This window comes from Leptinotarsa decemlineata, unplaced genomic scaffold (genome assembly GCF_025532065.1).
Source record: "Leptinotarsa decemlineata unplaced genomic scaffold, Ldec_3_MD MMD2_tig00000251_RagTag_RagTag, whole genome shotgun sequence".
In the NCBI taxonomy this organism is placed as follows: Eukaryota; Metazoa; Arthropoda; class Insecta; order Coleoptera; family Chrysomelidae; genus Leptinotarsa; species Leptinotarsa decemlineata.
The window spans coordinates 5,687,665-5,707,361 of NW_027412547.1; the positions used below are offsets into that span (position 1 = coordinate 5,687,665).

The 19,697-nt window shown below is 40.7% G+C and overlaps 1 protein-coding gene across 1 annotated transcript; it reads left to right on the forward strand.

The window, feature by feature from the left end:
- The first annotated feature begins 683 nt into the window (after nt 1-683).
- On the forward strand, nt 684-18,823 carry LOC141481657 (uncharacterized). Its single transcript, XM_074173570.1, has 2 exons — nt 684-798; nt 18,131-18,823. The coding sequence occupies exons 1-2, from the start codon at nt 787-789 to the stop codon at nt 18,704-18,706; spliced, it is 588 nt and encodes a 195-aa protein (XP_074029671.1). The 5' UTR covers nt 684-786; the 3' UTR covers nt 18,707-18,823.
- Nucleotides 18,824-19,697: the final 874 nt, after the last annotated feature.

Consider the following 19,697-nt stretch of genomic DNA (forward strand, 5'->3'; position numbering starts at 1 on the left):
TGAAATGTGTCAGAGCTATTTTCAGGGTTTTTGACCGTGATCAGCAGTTTTTTATTACGGACGTTCCGTCTACTGCGGTAGACATCTTCAAGGACGATGAAGTGAAGGTCGAAGTACTCAAGTTGTTGTCAATGCAGAAACTGCAGTGCTGGAAGAATATTAATGAAATCGGGCTACCTGTCCTCAATTGTACACAAACAAGGTAATTTATTCCACGCCTACCTTCGATAATAAAATAGCAGCATCATAGTTTCTGAATTGAGAACAACTCGGGCACTTCAACCGTTACCCCATGGCCTTTGATTATTTTTACCGCAGTAGTAGACGAAACGTTATCTCCAGCCGTGAAAGTTTACAGTCATTAGGAATTGGGATACAATAATGGGCACTTCATTTTTTATTTGATGAAAATATTAATATCACGTGTCTTTTCATTTCAAATAATATACCAAGTATGTTATCACTATCATCAATTTTGCTTGAAGGCATAAGAATATATCTTGGCATACGAATCATCTCTGCAAAGACGATACAGAATTCACAAATCGTTTTCACACATTATGATGCAGTTGTAGAAATTCGTATAACGACATTCTTGGAAAAATTATGGTAATTCCACAACACACACTAATGTTAAGAAAGTTGCTTTGCAATAATTAGTTTATAATATCTCATCTGATAATCATTATCATTCCGTTGAGTAAACTATAAAGAAAGTGTTTATTATAAAGCCATTGCTGAAATGTTCATTTAGTGTTTGTTCTTCATTCATCAGAGGTGTGCAAAATGTTCAAATTTGTGAGTATCTACTGTAGAAATTTCTATTTTCAACAAATGATTTGAATCTATCAATATGGAATTTTTTTTGACTCTCCACTTCCCCGTCTTCATAAAAAATATGCATAGTATGCATCTCTTTGAAGACTTCATTTTGGGATTAATTGTTCCTTTGTTTCTTTAAAATGTTCTCACATTTTTTCAATGACGATGGAGAAGTAGAAAGTCAAAAACCTTACTTTTCCAAAAATGAATCTCTTCTAATAATTAAACCGTTTCAATTTTGATTTTTATATTCTTCTTCAATTTCGGTTTGTTTGAAGAAATCAGTTTCACAATCATTACTGTTTTTTTGCTGAGAGATTTTTGCTGCTATCAAAAAATTTATAATAAACGTTTCATCTTCACTTTGTTCGAGTCAATGTTACCAAAAATAAATATAGTTCAAAAAACTAAAAAACACGCTTTTGAATAACAACGAACTAAAAGGTTAATTTTTTTTTTTTAATAAGCCTGAAACAATAACGAACGAGAAATACTAGTATTATTATGAAAAAAGCGACTGGCGCTTGATATTCAAAAAATATGCCACAAAGCGCCCCCGCGTTTTTCACAATAATACATGTATTTTTCGTTCGTGACTGTTTTAACCTTATTTTAAAAAACTTATTTTCAACTTTTCAGTTCGATGTTCTTCAAAATCGTGTTTTTCAGTTTTTTAAACCATATTAATTTTTAATTTTCCTTTTTGAACTGAATTAATTTAATCAAAACTTTGGGATCAATCAGCCGTATATTGTTTAGATAAATGATCATTGATATTTTTCGATTCCGGAGAGGAAGCCTGAAAATCAGGTACCAAGCCCAAAGCAGCAGGCGCGCAAAGGAGGGTAACAAATAAGGCAGCAGGCGCGCGTGTTAGTAAAAAAAAAATACTTTTTTCAAATGAAGAAATACATGTGAAGTGAGGTTACATACAGCGCCATCTGCCCGCGAATAGATCAAGCAATAATGTCGATGATTCAGTCAAATACAGATCCCAAGCTTGAGAGTTACAAGCAAGCAAACAAACAAACATACATACCTACATACATACAGGGGAAGCTAATAAAAGAGTGTTAATCAATAAATTTCCATTGAATTTTTATACATTTTCTCAACTCATTATTCAACATTTGGCAAGTTTGCTGTGTGGAACGGTTGAATAGATTTTTTCATTATTTCAATCATCGTGCATATTTTGAAATATTTTGATATTAAACCATACTTCGTGAAAAAAATCTTTCTCAAACTCAACATTATTGAAGTGAGGATTACAACCTCAGAATTTTTTAGGGGAAAGTGCGGACTTGTGATAAAATCATTCGCATGATCTCTCCACTACTTATTCAAGAATGTGGTTGCTTTCGGATTCAGTACCAAAAAATTACATTCCAGAGAAAAGAATCATGTGATTTATATAATTTGTCAAAACAGTCAAAATCCAGATCAATCACTTAATCTCACTATGGTGGTTGTTCTTATAGATTTCATGTGAATGTTGTTGAATACATAATTGAACGGTTAGAATGGTCTCATCGCAGATATAGAATAACATTATTGGAAAGTTTATTTGATTGCTGGTACTCTCATGCATTTTCATGGTAACGCTTAAGGAAGTTATTTGTATAGCGAAACACATGTTGAGATGTTGTTAATTGTCCATTGAAAATGTCACAAATAATATAGATAATATGATAATGAAGTATAAAAAGATTATCAACAAACTGACACATACACAATTGCTTATGAATGTTCATGCTGATATAATAATATGACCAACAATGCAAAGTTGATGAAATACCCTTTCTTATAACAGCTTATGAGCGCCTGTGATATACAAGTCGTCTTTTTCAATTTCAATTTGTCTCTGATGAGCGAAAGAAATGAATGGAAATCATACGAAAGTATCTTATTCATTTCCAATAATCATCCATGCAGTGAACTAGGTAGATACCATGATGTTTCATTACACTGTGTCCGTAAAGTATGGAACAAATTCATTTTTAGCTAAACAGGTCATTTTAAGAAATAATCCTGAAACCGTCGATTTTTTATGTTAATTTACCGTATTTTAAAATAATAATCTAATATACAGGGTGAATTACGTTCGAGTAATGACGTCACCGTCATTTTTTTTACATGGAACACCCCCATTTTGTCTCAATTTTCGGATTACTCTAGCTGAGCTGATTCCAAAAATGTATCACATGTTGATTCCAATTGGTACAGGGTGGACAAAAATACAGTAGTTGTGTGTGTGCTAATAAAGTAACGCGTAACATTCTTTATTAGGTAAATTAACAATATTATCAAAAATACTTATTGTCTAGCGGCAATTGGTTTAAATGTAACACCCCGTAGTTTGCTACATATTGAGAGTAATAAAAATGAGCTGTTTCCAAACATGTTTGGTACTTGTGGTCTAGCAGACAGAATATGAAAGAAATTATTTCTCATCTACATTTATAAAAAACATAGTCGTCTAGTTTTTTGTGAAATATCATTATTTGTTTAGTAATTTATTGATGTTCAGTGACAGTTTAGTACTACAATATTTTTGGTATTCGTGAATATTCGAATGATTGCGTAGATTTAATTGGAAGTAGAAATGGAGTTAAGTGTAAAACAAAGAATTGAAATACTTATGATGATTGGGTATGGAGACAGATAGCGAACTCACATGGAAGTGTGCAATTTGTTCAATGATAAATATCCAGAAAGACCTATAACGGGTTCAACAGTCAGTAAGCTGGAAACGAAATTTCGAGAAACTGGTACGGTTGCAAATGTACGCAAATCAGGTCGTCCCCCTGCAAATGCTGATACAGCATTAGATGTTTTACTGAGTTTTGAAGAAGATGCGCACACTTCTGTTCGTAAAGTTAGTCGCGAAATCGGTGTTGGCAAAACAACGGTACACAAACTATTGAAGCTTGAAAATTGACATCCTTATAAAATCAAACTTGTGCAAGAATTAAACGAAGATGATCCCGATAGACGACTCCAATTTTGCGAAGAAATGATGGATAAATGTCACCGAGACCCTCTCTTGATACAAAACATTATTTTTTCTGATGAGTTCACTTTCATGTTAAATGGTGAGGTTAACCGTCAGAATTGTAGATACTGGGCAAAAGAAAACCCCCACTGGATGCGTGAGCATCATACACAATACCCTCAAAAGGTAAATGTATGGGCTGGAATTGTACGAAATCGAATCATTGGACCTTACTTTATCGAAGGTAATTTAAACGGGGCAAAGTACATTGAGTTTTTAAGGGGGTACCTCGTACCTACTTTACGTAATTTATTTCCCAGCAGACGCAATCCTGGAGGCGTTGATGAAAGTTTATGGTTTCAACAGGATGGTGCACCTCCACATTATGCTGTAGATGTTAGAAGGTACGTGGATGAAATTTTTCCGAACAGGTGGATTGGTAGACGTGGACCCACCGAATGGCCAGCGAGGTCACCAGATTTTAGATCCTTTGGATTATTTTCTGTGGGGCCATCTGAAGAATGTTATTTATAAAACGAAACCAGCAAATATTGAAGATGTACAAGTGAAAATTCGAACAGAAATAAACAATATTACGCAAGAAACCATACACAAGGTTCAACAAGAATTTGTACACCGTTTGGGTTACTGTCAAATATAGCAAGGGCTGCAGTTCGAACATTTAATATAAAGTCATGTATTCCAGCATATTCTGTCCGCTAGACAATAAGTATTTTTGATAATATTGTTAATTTACCTAATAAAGAATGTTACGCGTTACTTTATTAGCACATACACAACTACTGTATTTTTGTCCACCCTGTACCAATTGGAATCAACATGTGATACATTTTTGGAATCAGCTCAGCTAGAGTAATCCGAAAATTGAGACAAAATGGGGGTGTTCTATTTAAAAAAAATGACGGTGACGGCATTACTCGAACGTTATTCACCCTGTATATTAGATTATTATTTTAAAATACGGTAAATTAACATCAAAAATCGACGTGTTTCAGGATTATTTTTCAAAATGACCTGTTTAGCTAAAAATGAATTTGTTCCATACTTTACGGACACAGTGTATAATGTGGTATTATTGTATGTGAATATATTTTCTATCTGTCGACGATGAAACAAAAAGAAATATGTAAGTGCATATCTCTCTTATTGTCAATGTTACTGAAGTCGAAGTTTGATGAATTTTCATCTATTGAAAATTGGTTATCTCATTAAGGATCAACCAAACTTGTTTCAATATTTCATTTTCATTCGTGTGATTTGTACGTTGATCCGAGTTTCAGCTTGTGCTGCCTGAAAATGCCTCTACTGAAATCAAAACGTCGCGTTCTTTACAAAATAATACTAGTTTGAGATTCATGACCTGATTTTTAAAATCATTCAGTTCATTGAATCATTTTATGCTGAAATATATTGGAATGATTCATCACGACTGAAAAAAAATGTATCGTAGATTGTTTATGCAATGCCTGCCATATCATATCATATCATATCATATCTTGATTTTACCAACTCAGGTGACTATTCAGTGCATTCCATTAGAGATTTTATACTGGGACTGCAAACATTCGTAAACATTACTTCCATGCCATGGTCTTCCCATAACAACCCTCAAAAGTCTTTCGAATATGTATCTAACCATCTAACATTTTTGACATTACAGCGATTATTACAATAAGAATTCAATACTCTCTTAAGTTTTTATTCAATTCCGAACAGGGTCAAACTGAACACTCAATTTCACTATTCGAAATGTTCGAACTGAGCATTTTGAATGGTACTGATGAAAATAGCATAAAAAAAACTTACGATGAGAAATTTCTTGTACATGTATGTATACAATGGTCGCTTTTAGAGTACTCTGGCTCCATACTGAATTGTTCATTTACTTAGTATTATAAAGATTGCACTCTGCGACAATCAGGAAGAGAAAGAGAAATTTGTTAAAATTGGGGAAAAAACTTCTCCAATTCTCATTATGATCTCCTACCACGTAGTAACGGCTACATCTATGAATGTTTTGTACAGAAAGTTGCTATTAAATAGAGGAGTATGCTATATAACTCATGACTCATTATTATATCACGAAATTTTTTACTACATAATATAGAACAGATAAATGATAATATTATGTATTGCGAATGACTGGGTGAAATTATTCAATCGTAAGTAAAATAATAAAGTCGTTTATTCCTAACCGTGTTAGGAATCACACGTTAAAAGGTAAGACCTCGTTAGTTCTTAGCTCGCACAATTTTCTAAACTTCTGAGAGTTGTCGTTCGTATGGGGGCGACAGCTGATTAACGGAAAAACAGATGTTAAAACAGATTTTAAAACAGATTCACTCAAAACGTTTCCCATAGACTGCGAACATACAATATAAAAAGAAAGGTAGCAAAACATAAAAAACCATTGGTATTTTTTGGTGAAATAAATAATATGGATATACCGGGTGATTAAATAGATTTTCAATAGCAGTACATCACATCTTCCGTCATCAAATCAAAAAAGATGAAAAATAAATTTGAAAATAATAGGTACTAATTTTATTGGTACCCTTTTCAGTTCAAAAACTTTACCTTAGGAGTATGCCGATATTTTCTTGAAGAAACATGATGCACTCCTGATTCCGATTTGATGAATGGTTAGATTCAGATTCTTTATCAACCATTTGTAGCCAAGCTGTGCTTGGATATGGCAAGTCATATTACACTTAGTAGCACATTGTTGATGTTATGCAAATCATTTTTTTTTAATTAGAAATTGAATAAATTATTTTGAAAGTACAATATTCATACAGGGGCATACTTACATACAAGTATTAACATAAATTAGGTACTTTTGCAATAGTTCACAAATTCTTCAAGGCTGTAGAAAGCATTCATTGTCAGCATTTTTTTAATTTTTTTCTTGAAGAGAGGGTGCGATAATTCTTTTACATTATTTGATATATAATTATATAGTGTAAGTCCATCATGTTGTGGTGATTTTGTATAATATGCGTGGTTGAATTTTTCGATGCGAAGGTTATCTTTGTTTCTTGTTTCATACCTGTGTCTATCACCATTTCTAGCATAGCAATCTTTGTCAGTATGTATAAATATACAGTAATATATTTAGAATGTATATGCAGGGAAATGTCAATATACCCTTTTGTTTAAATACTTCTCTGCATGAGCCAAAAGGTTTCATATTATATATGATTCATATTATGCGTTTTTGGAGAACGAAGACTCTAGTCCATTCAGTTGCAAGGCCCGAACTGATTATGTTGAATGATAAGGTCGAGTGGACTACGGAGTAATATACTTTCAGGAGAGATGATTCATGAAGAGATTTTTTTAGTGTTAGGAAGGCAAAGCAGCTTTTTTGAGTTTGTTACATGTATTATCTATTTGTTCGATCCACGTTATGTTATTATCGAGATGTATGCATAAGAATTTTGTTGAGCTTGATAATTCATGTTGATTGTTGTTTATATTCAGATTGACAAGGTTTGGTTTATTACTGCGTGCACTGTTGAATTGAATGAACATAGTTTTTTGTAGGTTCACCACAAGATGGTTTCTTGTACACCATTCATAGAATTGGTTCACTACTGAGGTCACTTTCACATTAAGAGTACTCAGCGAAGAGCCCGTCACTATTATTGTCGTATCGTCTGCATACATGAACAACTTTTCCCCTTCAATGAAGTCAGGTAGGTCATTTATGTACAACAGAAATAAGAGTGGTCCTAAGATACTCCCTTGAGGGGTTCCAAAACCTACATTTTATTGGCGTGAGAGATCATTCCCAATTTTCACATATAATTATTGCCTTTTCGTTACATAGGAAATTATGCAGTCTTTAATAGGGCCCCGCAATCCTAAACGTTTCAGTTTTCTTTCGAGTATGTTTGGGTTCAGCGTAACGAGAGCCCGCGTTGATTCAAAGAATATACCGAGAACATATTTACCATTATCAAAACTGCTATATATATATATTATCTGGTTATCTGCTGCTGGAAAAGCCTAGATTGAACTGACCCTTCATCAAATCCAATGATGAATCGATCACGTAACATCATATGAATTACTGTTTCTTCAAATTCGCAGTTGAGCGCTAAATTTCTAACTCTTGCCTCCTCCCACTCATTGGCACTTTCATGTTGATTCTTGAAAGCTGCGAAAACTTCGATCTGACTGCAAACAGTGATTCGGACACTTTGAAGTACTGATTAAACAGTTCTGTGAGTTGTTGATAACTTTTTTCCTCTGTTCCTGTATGCGTCTTCATCCAAGGCATTCAACAATATTGCCTTTTTCTTAACATCAGCAATATCATTTGCTTGGAAATACCTAATGATCAAGTCTACGCTTATAGATTATCCAGTCGCTTTCTTGAGCACTGAATTCCAGTACTTGTCCATAATATGATGTATTTCGATTTGTTTGTGGATCTGGCATTTTTGCGAGCCAAAATATTCAGTTTGTCCAAACAAAAACACTATTTCACTGGGTTCTACACTCTTTATGAAGTGTTAAAACTCGTCGTCGTCATTTATATTATGTATTGGGAATGACTGGGTAAAATTATTCAATTGCAAGTAAAATAATAAAGTCGTTTATTCACTCAAAACGTGTCCCATAGACTGGAACATACAATTTAAAAACAAAGGTAGCAAAACATAAAAAACCATTGGTATTTCTTAGTGAAATAAATAATATGGATATACCGGGTGATTAGCTAAATACATTTTTAATAGCGGTACATCACAGATAATACAATATTTATGAAGATTCATATATTTGAAACAACGAAGTATGATTGCTAACCTCAATTTATTGAATATTTCAAATAATTATAGACCAGTCGCTTTGCTATCAGTAATATAAAAAATCATGAAGAAAGCCGTAAACCATCATATCCGTCATATCCGAGAATCATGTGCCCTGAGCAAACGCAGTGAGCCAAGAATGACAGCCTTCTGCATCTGTGCGGCTAAGATTTCTGCATAAGTGCAGCAAGCCGGTATGATTTTAAGATTCGAGAGTAGAGAGGACATCATTCCACCAAGGACTACAATAATCAGAACAATGATTTCGTCAGAGTGATCTGGATAGAGTCTGCGGAGTTCGAAGAGAAAATCTCGATATTTTTCTCCTCCTCTTTTCTGACGATATTCGTCTCGCCGGGAGCTGAAAACTTCACGACAAATATCGTTTTGGTCTGGTGATCGAGAAGGACTGCATCGGGCTTATTAACTTGTATGAGCCTGAGGGTGGGGAACGAATAGTTCCAATAAATTCGGCACTTTTCGTTCGTGTCTCGTCAATACCGTAAGAGTGCCGTAGATGGTAATATAGCACTCTTAGGGCCGCGTTATGTCGATGGATATAGGCCGAGACCGCATATGCTGGACATGCTGATAACAAGTGCATTAGGGTCTCGGGCGCCTCGCGGCAGGCCCTGCACCTTGTGTCAGGAACCTCTATACCCATCACGCGACTGCGGTAGACTAAGGTGTTGAAGACACCATCCTGGCAAGCCATGATGAACCCCTCAGTTTCCGACTTCAGCCCACTCGACCTGAGAAAAGCAAACGTCAGGCGCTTTGATAAGCCAAGGTCTTCAATGTTATTGAAGAAGACCCCATGCATCGGCTTATCCCTGTGTCTCCGCAGAAGTAAGGTGATCTCTGCGGCTTTTATCTGAGCTTTTTGCTGAACGGGTTCCAGCTCGGTGACAGAGTTGTAGTCACCTCGTTCAGAGTCGAAAACTATACCGAGTTCATCAGCTGCTCGAGCAGCTGCCCTAAGAAGAAATGCTCCAATTCCTGCTCTCTCATGGTCACGGACCATGCAGAGAGCAGGAATATTATTATTATTATTATTATTATTATTATTATTTTTTTTTTCACCGTAGTGTGCGCTGGTCAGGCCCTATCCCCCGAAGCCCCGACACATTCGGGAGGGCGCGCCAGCATAATCAACCAATGACCACTCCCCACACCGTGGGGTAAGTGATCATTGGGTTCGAGAATCATGTGCCCTGAGCAAACGCAGTGAGCCAAGAATGACAGCCTTCTGCATCTGTGCGGCTAAGATTTCTGCCTTAGTGCGGCAAGCCGGTATGATTTTTAGATTCGAGAGTAGAGAAGACATCATTCCACCAAGGACTCCAACAATCAGAACGACCATCTTGACAGAGTGATCTGGATAGAGTCTGCGGAGTTCGAAGAGAAAATCTCGATATTTTATCCGTTTTTCCTCCTCTTTTATGACGATATTCGTCTCGCCAGGAGCTGAAAACTCCACGACAAATATCGTTTTGGTCTGGTGGTCGAGAAGGACTACATCAGGCTTATTAGCTTGTATGAGCCTGAGGGTGGGGAACGAATAGTTCCAATAAATTCGGCACTTCTCGTTCCCCACAACGGATTCAATATCCCCCGGAGCGTAGGGCAACACCGGTGTCTCGTCAATACCGTAAGAGTGCCGTAAATGGTAATATAGCACTCTTAGGGCCGCGTTATGTCGATGGATATAGGCCGAGACCGCATATGCTGGACATGCTGATAGCAAGTGCATTAGGGTCTCAGGCGCCTCGCGGCAGGCCCTGCACCTTGTGTCAGGAACCTCTATACCCATCACGCGACTGCGGTAGACTAAGGTGTTGAAGACACCATCCTGGCAAGCCATGATGAACCCTTCAGTTTCCGACTTCAGCCCACTCGACCTGAGAAAAGCGAACGTCAGGCGCTTTGATAAGCCAAGGTCTTCAATGTTATTGAAGAAGACCCCATGCATTGGCTTATCCCTGTGTCTCCGCAGAAGTAAGGTGATCTCTGCGGCTTTTATCTGAGCTTTCTGCTGAACGGGTTCCAACTCGGTGACAGAGTTGTAGTCACCTCGTTCAGAGTCGAAAACTATACCGAGTTCATCAGCTGCTCGAGCAGCTGCCCTAAGGAGAAATGCTCCAATTCCTGCTCTCTCATGGTCACGGACCATGCAGAGAAGGGGATCCGAACTCCTGATGACTTTACAGGCTGTATCCAGTACCATTCTGTCATGTAGACACTCCAAACTCAAAAGTCCACGACCTCCCTGTTGTCGGGGGAAGTATAACCGTGGAACGGACGATTTGGGATGCAAACTCCTATAGAGATGCATCATTTTTCGGGTCCTTACGTCGAGTTGATACAGCTCCTCCCGAGTCCACTTCACTACTCCAAACGAGTAGAGTAAGATTGGAACGGCAAGCATATTTGTTGCAGCTACTTTGTTCTTCCCCGACAGTTCCGATGACCAGATCTGTCGAAGTTTGTGCTGATACTTGCCGCGGAGAGAGTTTTTCACTGCAGTTACCTCTTGTGAGTGGCGTTGTTCCACCCCGAGGTAAGTATACGTCTCTCCGGCATCCAGATGGTGTAGGATGCTTCCATCTACGAGCTGCACATCCTCTCCGTAGTCCCCGCATCGTCCTCTTTTGAGATGAACCATTGCACATTTGTCTATCCCGAATTTCATACCGATAGCATGCGTGTACTCTTCCACCACCCTCAAGGACTGATGGAGATCCTTCTCTCCAGAGGCATAAAGTTTAAGATCATCCATATAAAACAGATGGGTGACCTTGTGCCTCCGGTTTCCGGGGGTGCCACAGTTATACCCTCGAGTGTTTCTGAGCGCAACGGATAATGGCAATAGTGAGATGCAGAATAGAAGGGGGCTGAGGGAATCACCCTGAAATACACCCCTTCTGAAAGTGACCCACCTTGTTTGAACTCTTGCTTGACCAGATGTTATGGTGAAGCGAGTTCGCCAAAGTGGTATCAGTTGTTCAATGCATCTCACTATGTTGTCGGGTACCGCAAGGCATCTGAGCAAATGCAAGATGAGCTCATGCGAAATTGTATCAAATGCCTTACGGTAATCGATCCAGGCCATAGAGAGGTTACGCTTATATTGTATCGAGTCCTGCGTTACACATCTATCGATGAGCAGGTTCTCTTTACATCCAGCGACTCCTCTCTTCGACCCTCTCTGCTCATATATCCGTTCGAACACTCGGTCAACTGCGGTGAGTATTCGTGTGTATAAGATGCTTGTAAACAACTTATAACACGAATTCAAGCATGTTATCGGTCTGTAATTCTTAGGAATCGACAAATCTCCGCTTTTGGGGATAAGAACGGTCCGCCCCTCGACAAACCAATCCGGAATCGGCTGCTCTCCATCGAGCCATGAGTTGAAAACTCTGGCCAGATGGCGGTGGGTACTTGGTAGTTTTTTCCACCAATAAGTGTTCAGCCCATCTGGGCCTGGAGCAGCAAAGTTCTTGGAACCAACGAGGGCCCTTCGAACGTCATCCGGGGTTATCGGATTGCGCAGTTCATTGGGCTCAGGCTGTCGAAGCTCTCTGTTGAAAGCTTCGAACTGCGCTAGGGCTGGAGTGTCTAAGTTGAGTGGCTGCGGGTGTTCATAGATATCCTTCCAGAAGGATTCCACCTGATCAGCGGTCGGCGGATTATCCACAACACGTGGAGGCTCTTGGAATAAGCGGGAAGGTTTCTCGCGGAACCTAAGGTTTTCCGCGATACTTCTCGCTCGCCTCACTAGTGACTTCTTAGCAGCCACTAGCATTCGTATCCTATCAAGGCAGTGCTGTTTGGTGGTCAGCAGCACGCCTTGGCTTAGAGTGTGATGGATACGTCGTAGATTGGCGGCTATTCGCCGCACTGCGGGCGTGAAAGGCCTGTTGGCTGCCCTGTAATCCATCACACATTGGATACGAGATGCGTGTTGTCTCGCCGACGTGATTTTAGCTTCCATCTTGTGTACACGCCGTTCAATCTTCCGAACCGCAAGGCCGGGATTTCGTCCTTCCGATTCGGAAAGTGATTGGACGACGTTATACACGGCGGTGTTGATTTGCCAGATGTCAGCCTCTTCTGTTAGAACACTATGAACCTCCGCATCCAAACGAGCCAGTTCTTGTGGCTTCAGGGGCTTAATCCTGTGGAGCGCCCTGCGTGTTCTGATTGTCGTTTCCATTGGTGGTATGGTGCGAGTCTCCTCTCCAGCCGTGCCAACGGGTGGTAGAACTGCCACTTCTACCACTTCGTTAGCAGGCTGGGAAGGAGCTATATAGCCCTGCCGCCGAAGATAGGATACGTAATCCCTAAGGTTTTGGGCGGAAAAGGCGGCATGCTCCGGATGTGTTTCACACCACAAAGCATGCAATCTCGCCATGTACCCTCTTCGCGCGGGCTCACTACTCTCGTAGCAATGCATAAGGCTATCTCTTAGCTCATGCGTCCACTCAAAACGTCCGTTTTCATTGCCAGGGTTGTCATCAGTAGGCAAATCATCGTTTTGGGCCCCACCACCTTGCCTCTGACCCCTCCGAGCGGGTCGATTGTGGGGGCCCCTTCCTTGATTATTGGGAACCAAGTGTTGGATCCACCGGGTGGTTAGCCCTGTGGACCCACGGCCGGCACCGGAGGGAGAATAGAGTTCTCCTTCCCGGGTGCGCCTGGGCTGCCGGTCCGGTTTTGCACCAGTTGCTCGGGTAAGTGGTGTCGCAACTCACCAAAGGCCAGGGTGTTAGTGGCCATCCCTGCTTATTTATTATTATTATTATTATTATTATTATTATTATTATTATTATTTATTATTATTTTTTTTTTTCACCGTAGTGTGCGCTGGTCAGGCCCTATCCCCCGAAGCCCCGATACATTCGGGAGGGCGCGCCAGCATAATCAACCAATGACCACTCCCCACGCCGTGGGGTAAGTGATCATTGGGTCCGAGAATCGTGTGCCCTGAGCAAACGCAGTGAGCCAGGAATGACAGCCTTCTGCATCTGTGCGGCTAAGATTTCTGCCTTAGTGCGGCAAGCCGGTATGATTTTGAGATTCGAGAGTAGAGAAGACATCATTCCACCAAGGACTCCAATAATCAGAACGACCATCTTGACAGAATGATCTGGATAGAGTCTGCGGAGTTCGAAGAGAAAATCTCGATATTTTATCCGTTTTTCCTCCTCTTTTCTGACGATATTCGTCTCGCCAGGAGCTGAAAACTCCACGACAAATATCGTTTTGGCCTGGTGGTCGAGAAGGACTACATCAGGCTTATTAGCTTGTATGAGCCTGAGGGTGGGGAACGAATAGTTCCAATAAATTCGGCACTTCTCGTTTCCCACAACGGATTCAATATCCCCCGGAGCGTAAGGCAACACCGGTGTCTCGTCAATACCGTAAGAGTGCCGTAGATGGTAATATAGCACTCTTAGGGCCGCGTTATGTCGATGGATATAGGCCGAGACCGCATATGCTGGACATGCTGATAGCAAGTGCATTAGGGTCTCGGGCGCCTCGCGGCAGGCCCTGCACCTTGTGTCAGGAACCTCTATACCCATCACGCGACTGCGGTAGACTAAGGTGTTGAAGACACCATCCTGGCAAGCCATGATGAACCCCTCAGTTTCCGACTTCAGCCCACTCGACCTGAGAAAAGCGAACGTCAGGCGCTTTGATAAGCCAAGGTCTTCAATATTATTGAAGAAGACCCCATGCATTGGCTTATCCCTGTGTCTCCGCAGAAGTAAGGTAATCTCTGCGGCTTTTATCTGAGCTTTTTGCTGAACGGGTTCCAACTCGGTGACAGAGTTATAGTAACCTCGTTCAGAGTCGAAAACTATACCGAGTTCATCAGCTGCTCGAGCAGCTGCCCTAAAAAGAAATGCTCCAATTCCTGCTCTCTCATGGTCACGGACCATGCAGAGAAGGGGATCCGAACTCCTGACGACTTTACAGGCTGTATCCAGTACCATTCTGTCATGAAGACACTCCAAACTCAAAAGTCCACGACCTCCCTGTTGTCGGGGGAAGTACAACCTTGGAACGGACGATTTGGGATGCAAACTCCTATAGAGATGCATCATTTTTCGGGTCCTTACGTCGAGTTGATACAGCTCCTCCCGAGTCCATTTCACTACTCCAAACGAGTAGAGTAAGATTGGAACGGCAAGCATATTTGTTGCAGCAACTTTGTTCTTCCCCGACAGCTCCGATGACCAGATCTGTCGAAGTTTGTGCTGATACTTGCCGCGGAGAGAGTTTTTCACTGCAGTTACCTCTTGTGAGTGGCGTTGTTCCACCCCGAGGTAAGTATACGTCTCTCCGGCATCCAGATGGTGTAGGATGCTTCCATCTACGAGCTGCACATCCTCTCCGTAGTCCCCGCATCGTCCTCTTTTGAGATGAACCATTGCACATTTGTCTATCCCGAATTTCATACCGATAGCATGCGTGTACTCTTCCACCACCCTCAAGGACTGATGGAGATCCTTCTCTCCAGAGGCATAAAGTTTAAGATCATCCATATAAAACAGATGGGTGACCTTGTGCCTCCGGTTTCCGGGGGTGCCACAGTTATACCCTCGAGTGTTTCTGAGCGCAACGGATAATGGCAATAGTGAGATGCAGAATAGAAGGGGACTGAGGGAATCACCCTGAAATACACCCCTTCTGAAAGTGACCCACCCTGTTTGGACTCTTGCTTGACCAGATGTTATGGTGAAGCGAGTTCGCCAAAGTGGTATCAGTTGTTCAATGCATCTCACTATGTTGTCGGGTACCGCAAGGCATCTGAGCAAATGCAAGATGAGCTCATGCGAAATTGTATCAAATGCCTTACGGTAATCGATCCAGGCCATAGAGAGGTTACGCTTATATTGTATCGAGTCCTGCGTTACACATCTATCGATGAGCAGGTTCTCTTTACATCCAGCGACTCCTCTCTTCGACCCTCTCTGCTCATATATCCGTTCGAACACTCGGTCAACTGCGGTGAGTATTCGTGTGTATAAGATGCTTGTAAACAACTTATAACACGAATTCAAGCATGTTATCGGTCTGTAATTCTTAGGAATCGACAAATCTCCGCTTTTGGGGATGAGAACGGTCCGCCCCTCGACAAACCAATCCGGAATCGGCTGCTCTCCGTCCAGCCATAAGTTGAAAACTCTGGCCAGATGGCGGTGGGTACTTGGTAGTTTTTTCCACCAATAAGTGTTCAGCCCATCTGGGCCTGGAGCAGCAAAGTTCTTGGAACCAACAAGGGCTCTTCGAACGTCATCCGGGGTTATCGGGTTGCGCAGTTCATTGAGCTCAGGCTGTCGAAGCTCTCTGTTGAAAGCTTCGAACTGCGCTAGGGCTGGAGTGTCTAAGTTGAGTGGCTGCGGGTGTTCATAGATATCCTTCCAGAAGGATTCCACCTGATCAGCAGTCGGCGGATTATCCACAACACGTGGAGGCTCTTGGAATAAGCGAGAAGGTTTCTCGCGGAACCTAAGATTTTCCGCGATACTTCTCGCTCGCCTCACTAGTGACTTCTTAGCAGCCACTAGCATTCGTATCCTATCAAGGCAATGCTGTTTGGTGGTCAACAGCACGCCTTGGCTTAGAGTGTGATGGATACGTCGTAAATTGGCGGCTATTCGCCGCACTGCGGGCGTGAAAGGCCTATTGGCCGCCCTGTAGTCCATCACACATTGGATACGAGACGCGTGTTGTCTCGCCGACGTGATCTTAGCCTCCATCTTGTGTACACGCCGTTCAATCTGCCGAACCGCAAGGCCGGGATTTCGTCCTTCCGATTCGGAAAGCGATTGGACGACGTTATACACGGCGGTGTTGATTTGCCAGATGTCAGCCTCTTCTGTTAGAACACTATGAACCTTCGCATCCAAACAAGCCAGTTCTTGTGGCTTCAGGGGCCTAATTCTGTGGAGCGCCCTGCGTGTTCTGATTGTCGTCTCCATTGGTGGTATGGTGCGAGTCTCCTCTCCAGCCGTGCCAACGGGTGGTAGAACTGCCACTTCTACCACTTCGTTAGCAGACTGGGGAGGAGCTATATAGCCCTGCCGCCGAAGATAGGATACGTAATCCCTAAGATTTTGGGCGGAAAAGGCGGCATGCTCCGGATGTGTTTCACACCACAGAGCATGCAATCTCGCCATGTACCCTCTTCGCGCGGGCTCACTACTCTCGTAGCAATGCATAAGGCTATCTCTCAGCTCATGCGTCCACTCAAAGCGTCCGTTGTCGTTGCCAGGGTTGTCATCAGTAGGCAAATCATCGTTATGGGCCCCACCACCTTGCCTCTGACCCCTCCGAGCGGGTCGATTGTGGGGGCCCCTTCCTTGATCACTGGGAACCAAGTGTTGGATCCACCGGGTGGTTAGCCCTGTGGACCCACGGCCGGCACCGGAGGGAGAATAGAGTTCTCCTTCCCGGGTGCGCCTGGGCTGCCGGTCCGGTTTTGCACCAGTTGCTCGGGTAAGTGGTGTCGCAACTCACCAAAGGCCAAGGGTGTTAGTGGCCATCCCTGCTTATTTTATTATTATTATTATTATTTTTTTTTTTTTTTTTTTTTTTTCACCGTAGTGTGCGCTGGTCAGGCCCTATCCCCCGAAGCCCCGATACATTCGGGAGGGCGCGCCAGCATAATCAACCAATGACCACTCCCCACACCGTGGGGTAAGTGATCATTGGGTCCGAGAATCATGTGCATTATTATTATTATTATTATTATTATTATTATCATTATTATTATTATTATGAAATTTGTGTTGAATACTAATTGCCTCTTCAGCTCTGTGAATTGACCGTTTCAATAAAAGCAGAAGCAAATTGATTTTTCCTAATGCTTCTAGGTATATTACAATATATGATGGAATTGGCCGATACATAATTCGCTTTCTAATCTAGAGATGAGTTCATGAGTTCTGTGGTACGAATAGGTATATGTTACCGACATTTACTGACGGCATCAAAATCGTTTTAATCGTTTAAATCCAACAAAATGAAACTCTACCAACCACTAAAAACCTGCTTTAATCAGCGTTGATTGAGGCTCAGAATATTGCAGTCTATTGTTTCAACATATTTGAAACCCGACTTACGACATATAATTATTCAGATTCAGTTGACAGAGATAAAGTTTGGGCAATGCCTAGGGCAGCTTCTGGTCCGATGAAACGTTTGAGGCACCCTTCCTTGCAAAAAGTTTGCAACTTCACCCCACGAAACTAAAGCACTGTATTACGATGTGCGTTTCACAAGCCGAATTAACATCATCAGGAGATACCTGGATTCCATATTGCAAAAAAGTTTTTCCCTGGAAATTGAAAATGGGTTTTGAAAATATATCGCCACTAAATGTGTAAAATGAATGAACCCAATCGATATTGCTATCAAAACCTAAAGCACTCTTTTGACTGATTGTTTCATTCTATTTCAGATAGTCTTCACCATACTTGTTGCTGCTGCTTGCGCAATGCCCCACTTTCATCATCTAACCCACCATCCACTTCTTGGCCGATTGTTTGGAAAAAAACAACACCGACTGGAAAGCTTGAGCCACCCGCACGAAAGTAGTATTGGGTTTGAGTATCCGGAAAATGGTTTGGTAGATCTGGGAAATAGTTTGGAACAAACCGAATCAGAAATGGGATATCTACAAAGAATACCTTCTCCCACGAGAATTTTAGGATACCCTGCTGAGGAATTGACGGGAGGTATGAGACATGGTAGAGGTCTAATTGGTCTCATTAAGGGTAAGCTACAGCATACTGGAGGAGCATTGGGACACATGGAAAACAGTTTTGGTGGTCATGGAGGATATCCGGGATATCCCTTCTTTTATCCCGGATACATACCACCTTACATGACTTATCCACTTCTTTATGGCGGCGGTGATAAACTAGGTCAAGGTGGAGTTCCGCAAATTGACATTGCCCCTGTTGAAGTTACACTGGCTGGAGCTGATGGTGGTCCTGGTATGATTGTAGAAAATAAAGGGAACACTATGAGCTGATAGTCACAAAAATACAGTGATACCCCAGGTTTTGTACTTTTTTGATGAATGTTGGATTTTGGGAAATCTACACATGACTTTCAATAAAATTCAATAAAAATATAATGACATAAGGTAGTTATTGTTTTTCTTCTTCCGAAAGAAATATTCCCAGAATTTTAAATTTGTATACTAATGGCCTGCCTCTTCACAATTTGCTTTCTGCATATTTATTATCTCTATTTCATAGTCCCAACTTTCATCATAATTTTCGAATTCAGTTAAGATTAAAGTAATGGGTGAAATGAAACTCATTCAGAAAATTAACCAGTTTTGTCAGTAACGAGAGTTGTTATTGTCATTATCTCATTAGTAATACTGAAGATAATTTTCTATTCTCTTTTTGTGAATATATGTAAAAATAAATATAGTTTTGAAAAACTAAAAAACGCGGTTTTAAAGAACATCGAACTGAAAATAAAAAAATATTTTTTTTGAAGCTTAAAACGATAACGAACGGAAAATACTAGTATTATTTTGAAAAAAGCGACGATCACTTGATATACAAAAAATATGGCAGAAATTGCCCACACTTTTTTCACTAAAATATCGAGTATTTTCCGTTCGTTATTGTTTCAAACTTATTTTGAAAATTATTTTTAACTTTTCAGTTCGATTTCTTTTAGTTTTTTAAACTTATTTTCCAGTTTTTAGTTTCGTATGCTATAAAAACTACCACGCCTTTTTTACAATAATACTACTATTCTTCGTTCGCTATTGTTTTAAACCTATTAAAAAAAAAATTAAACTTTTCAGTTAGATGTTCTTCAAAAGCCTGTTTTTTAGTTTTTTATCAACTTTTTTTTGGGTAATTGTTACCTTCCACAATCTGAAAAAATATAAAAATTATAATGTACAACTTTATACAAGTGTACTTTTTGAACTATATCTATTTTTCATTTTTCAGTTTCGTTTGCCATGAAAGCATGATTTTGAGTATTTTTAAACTATA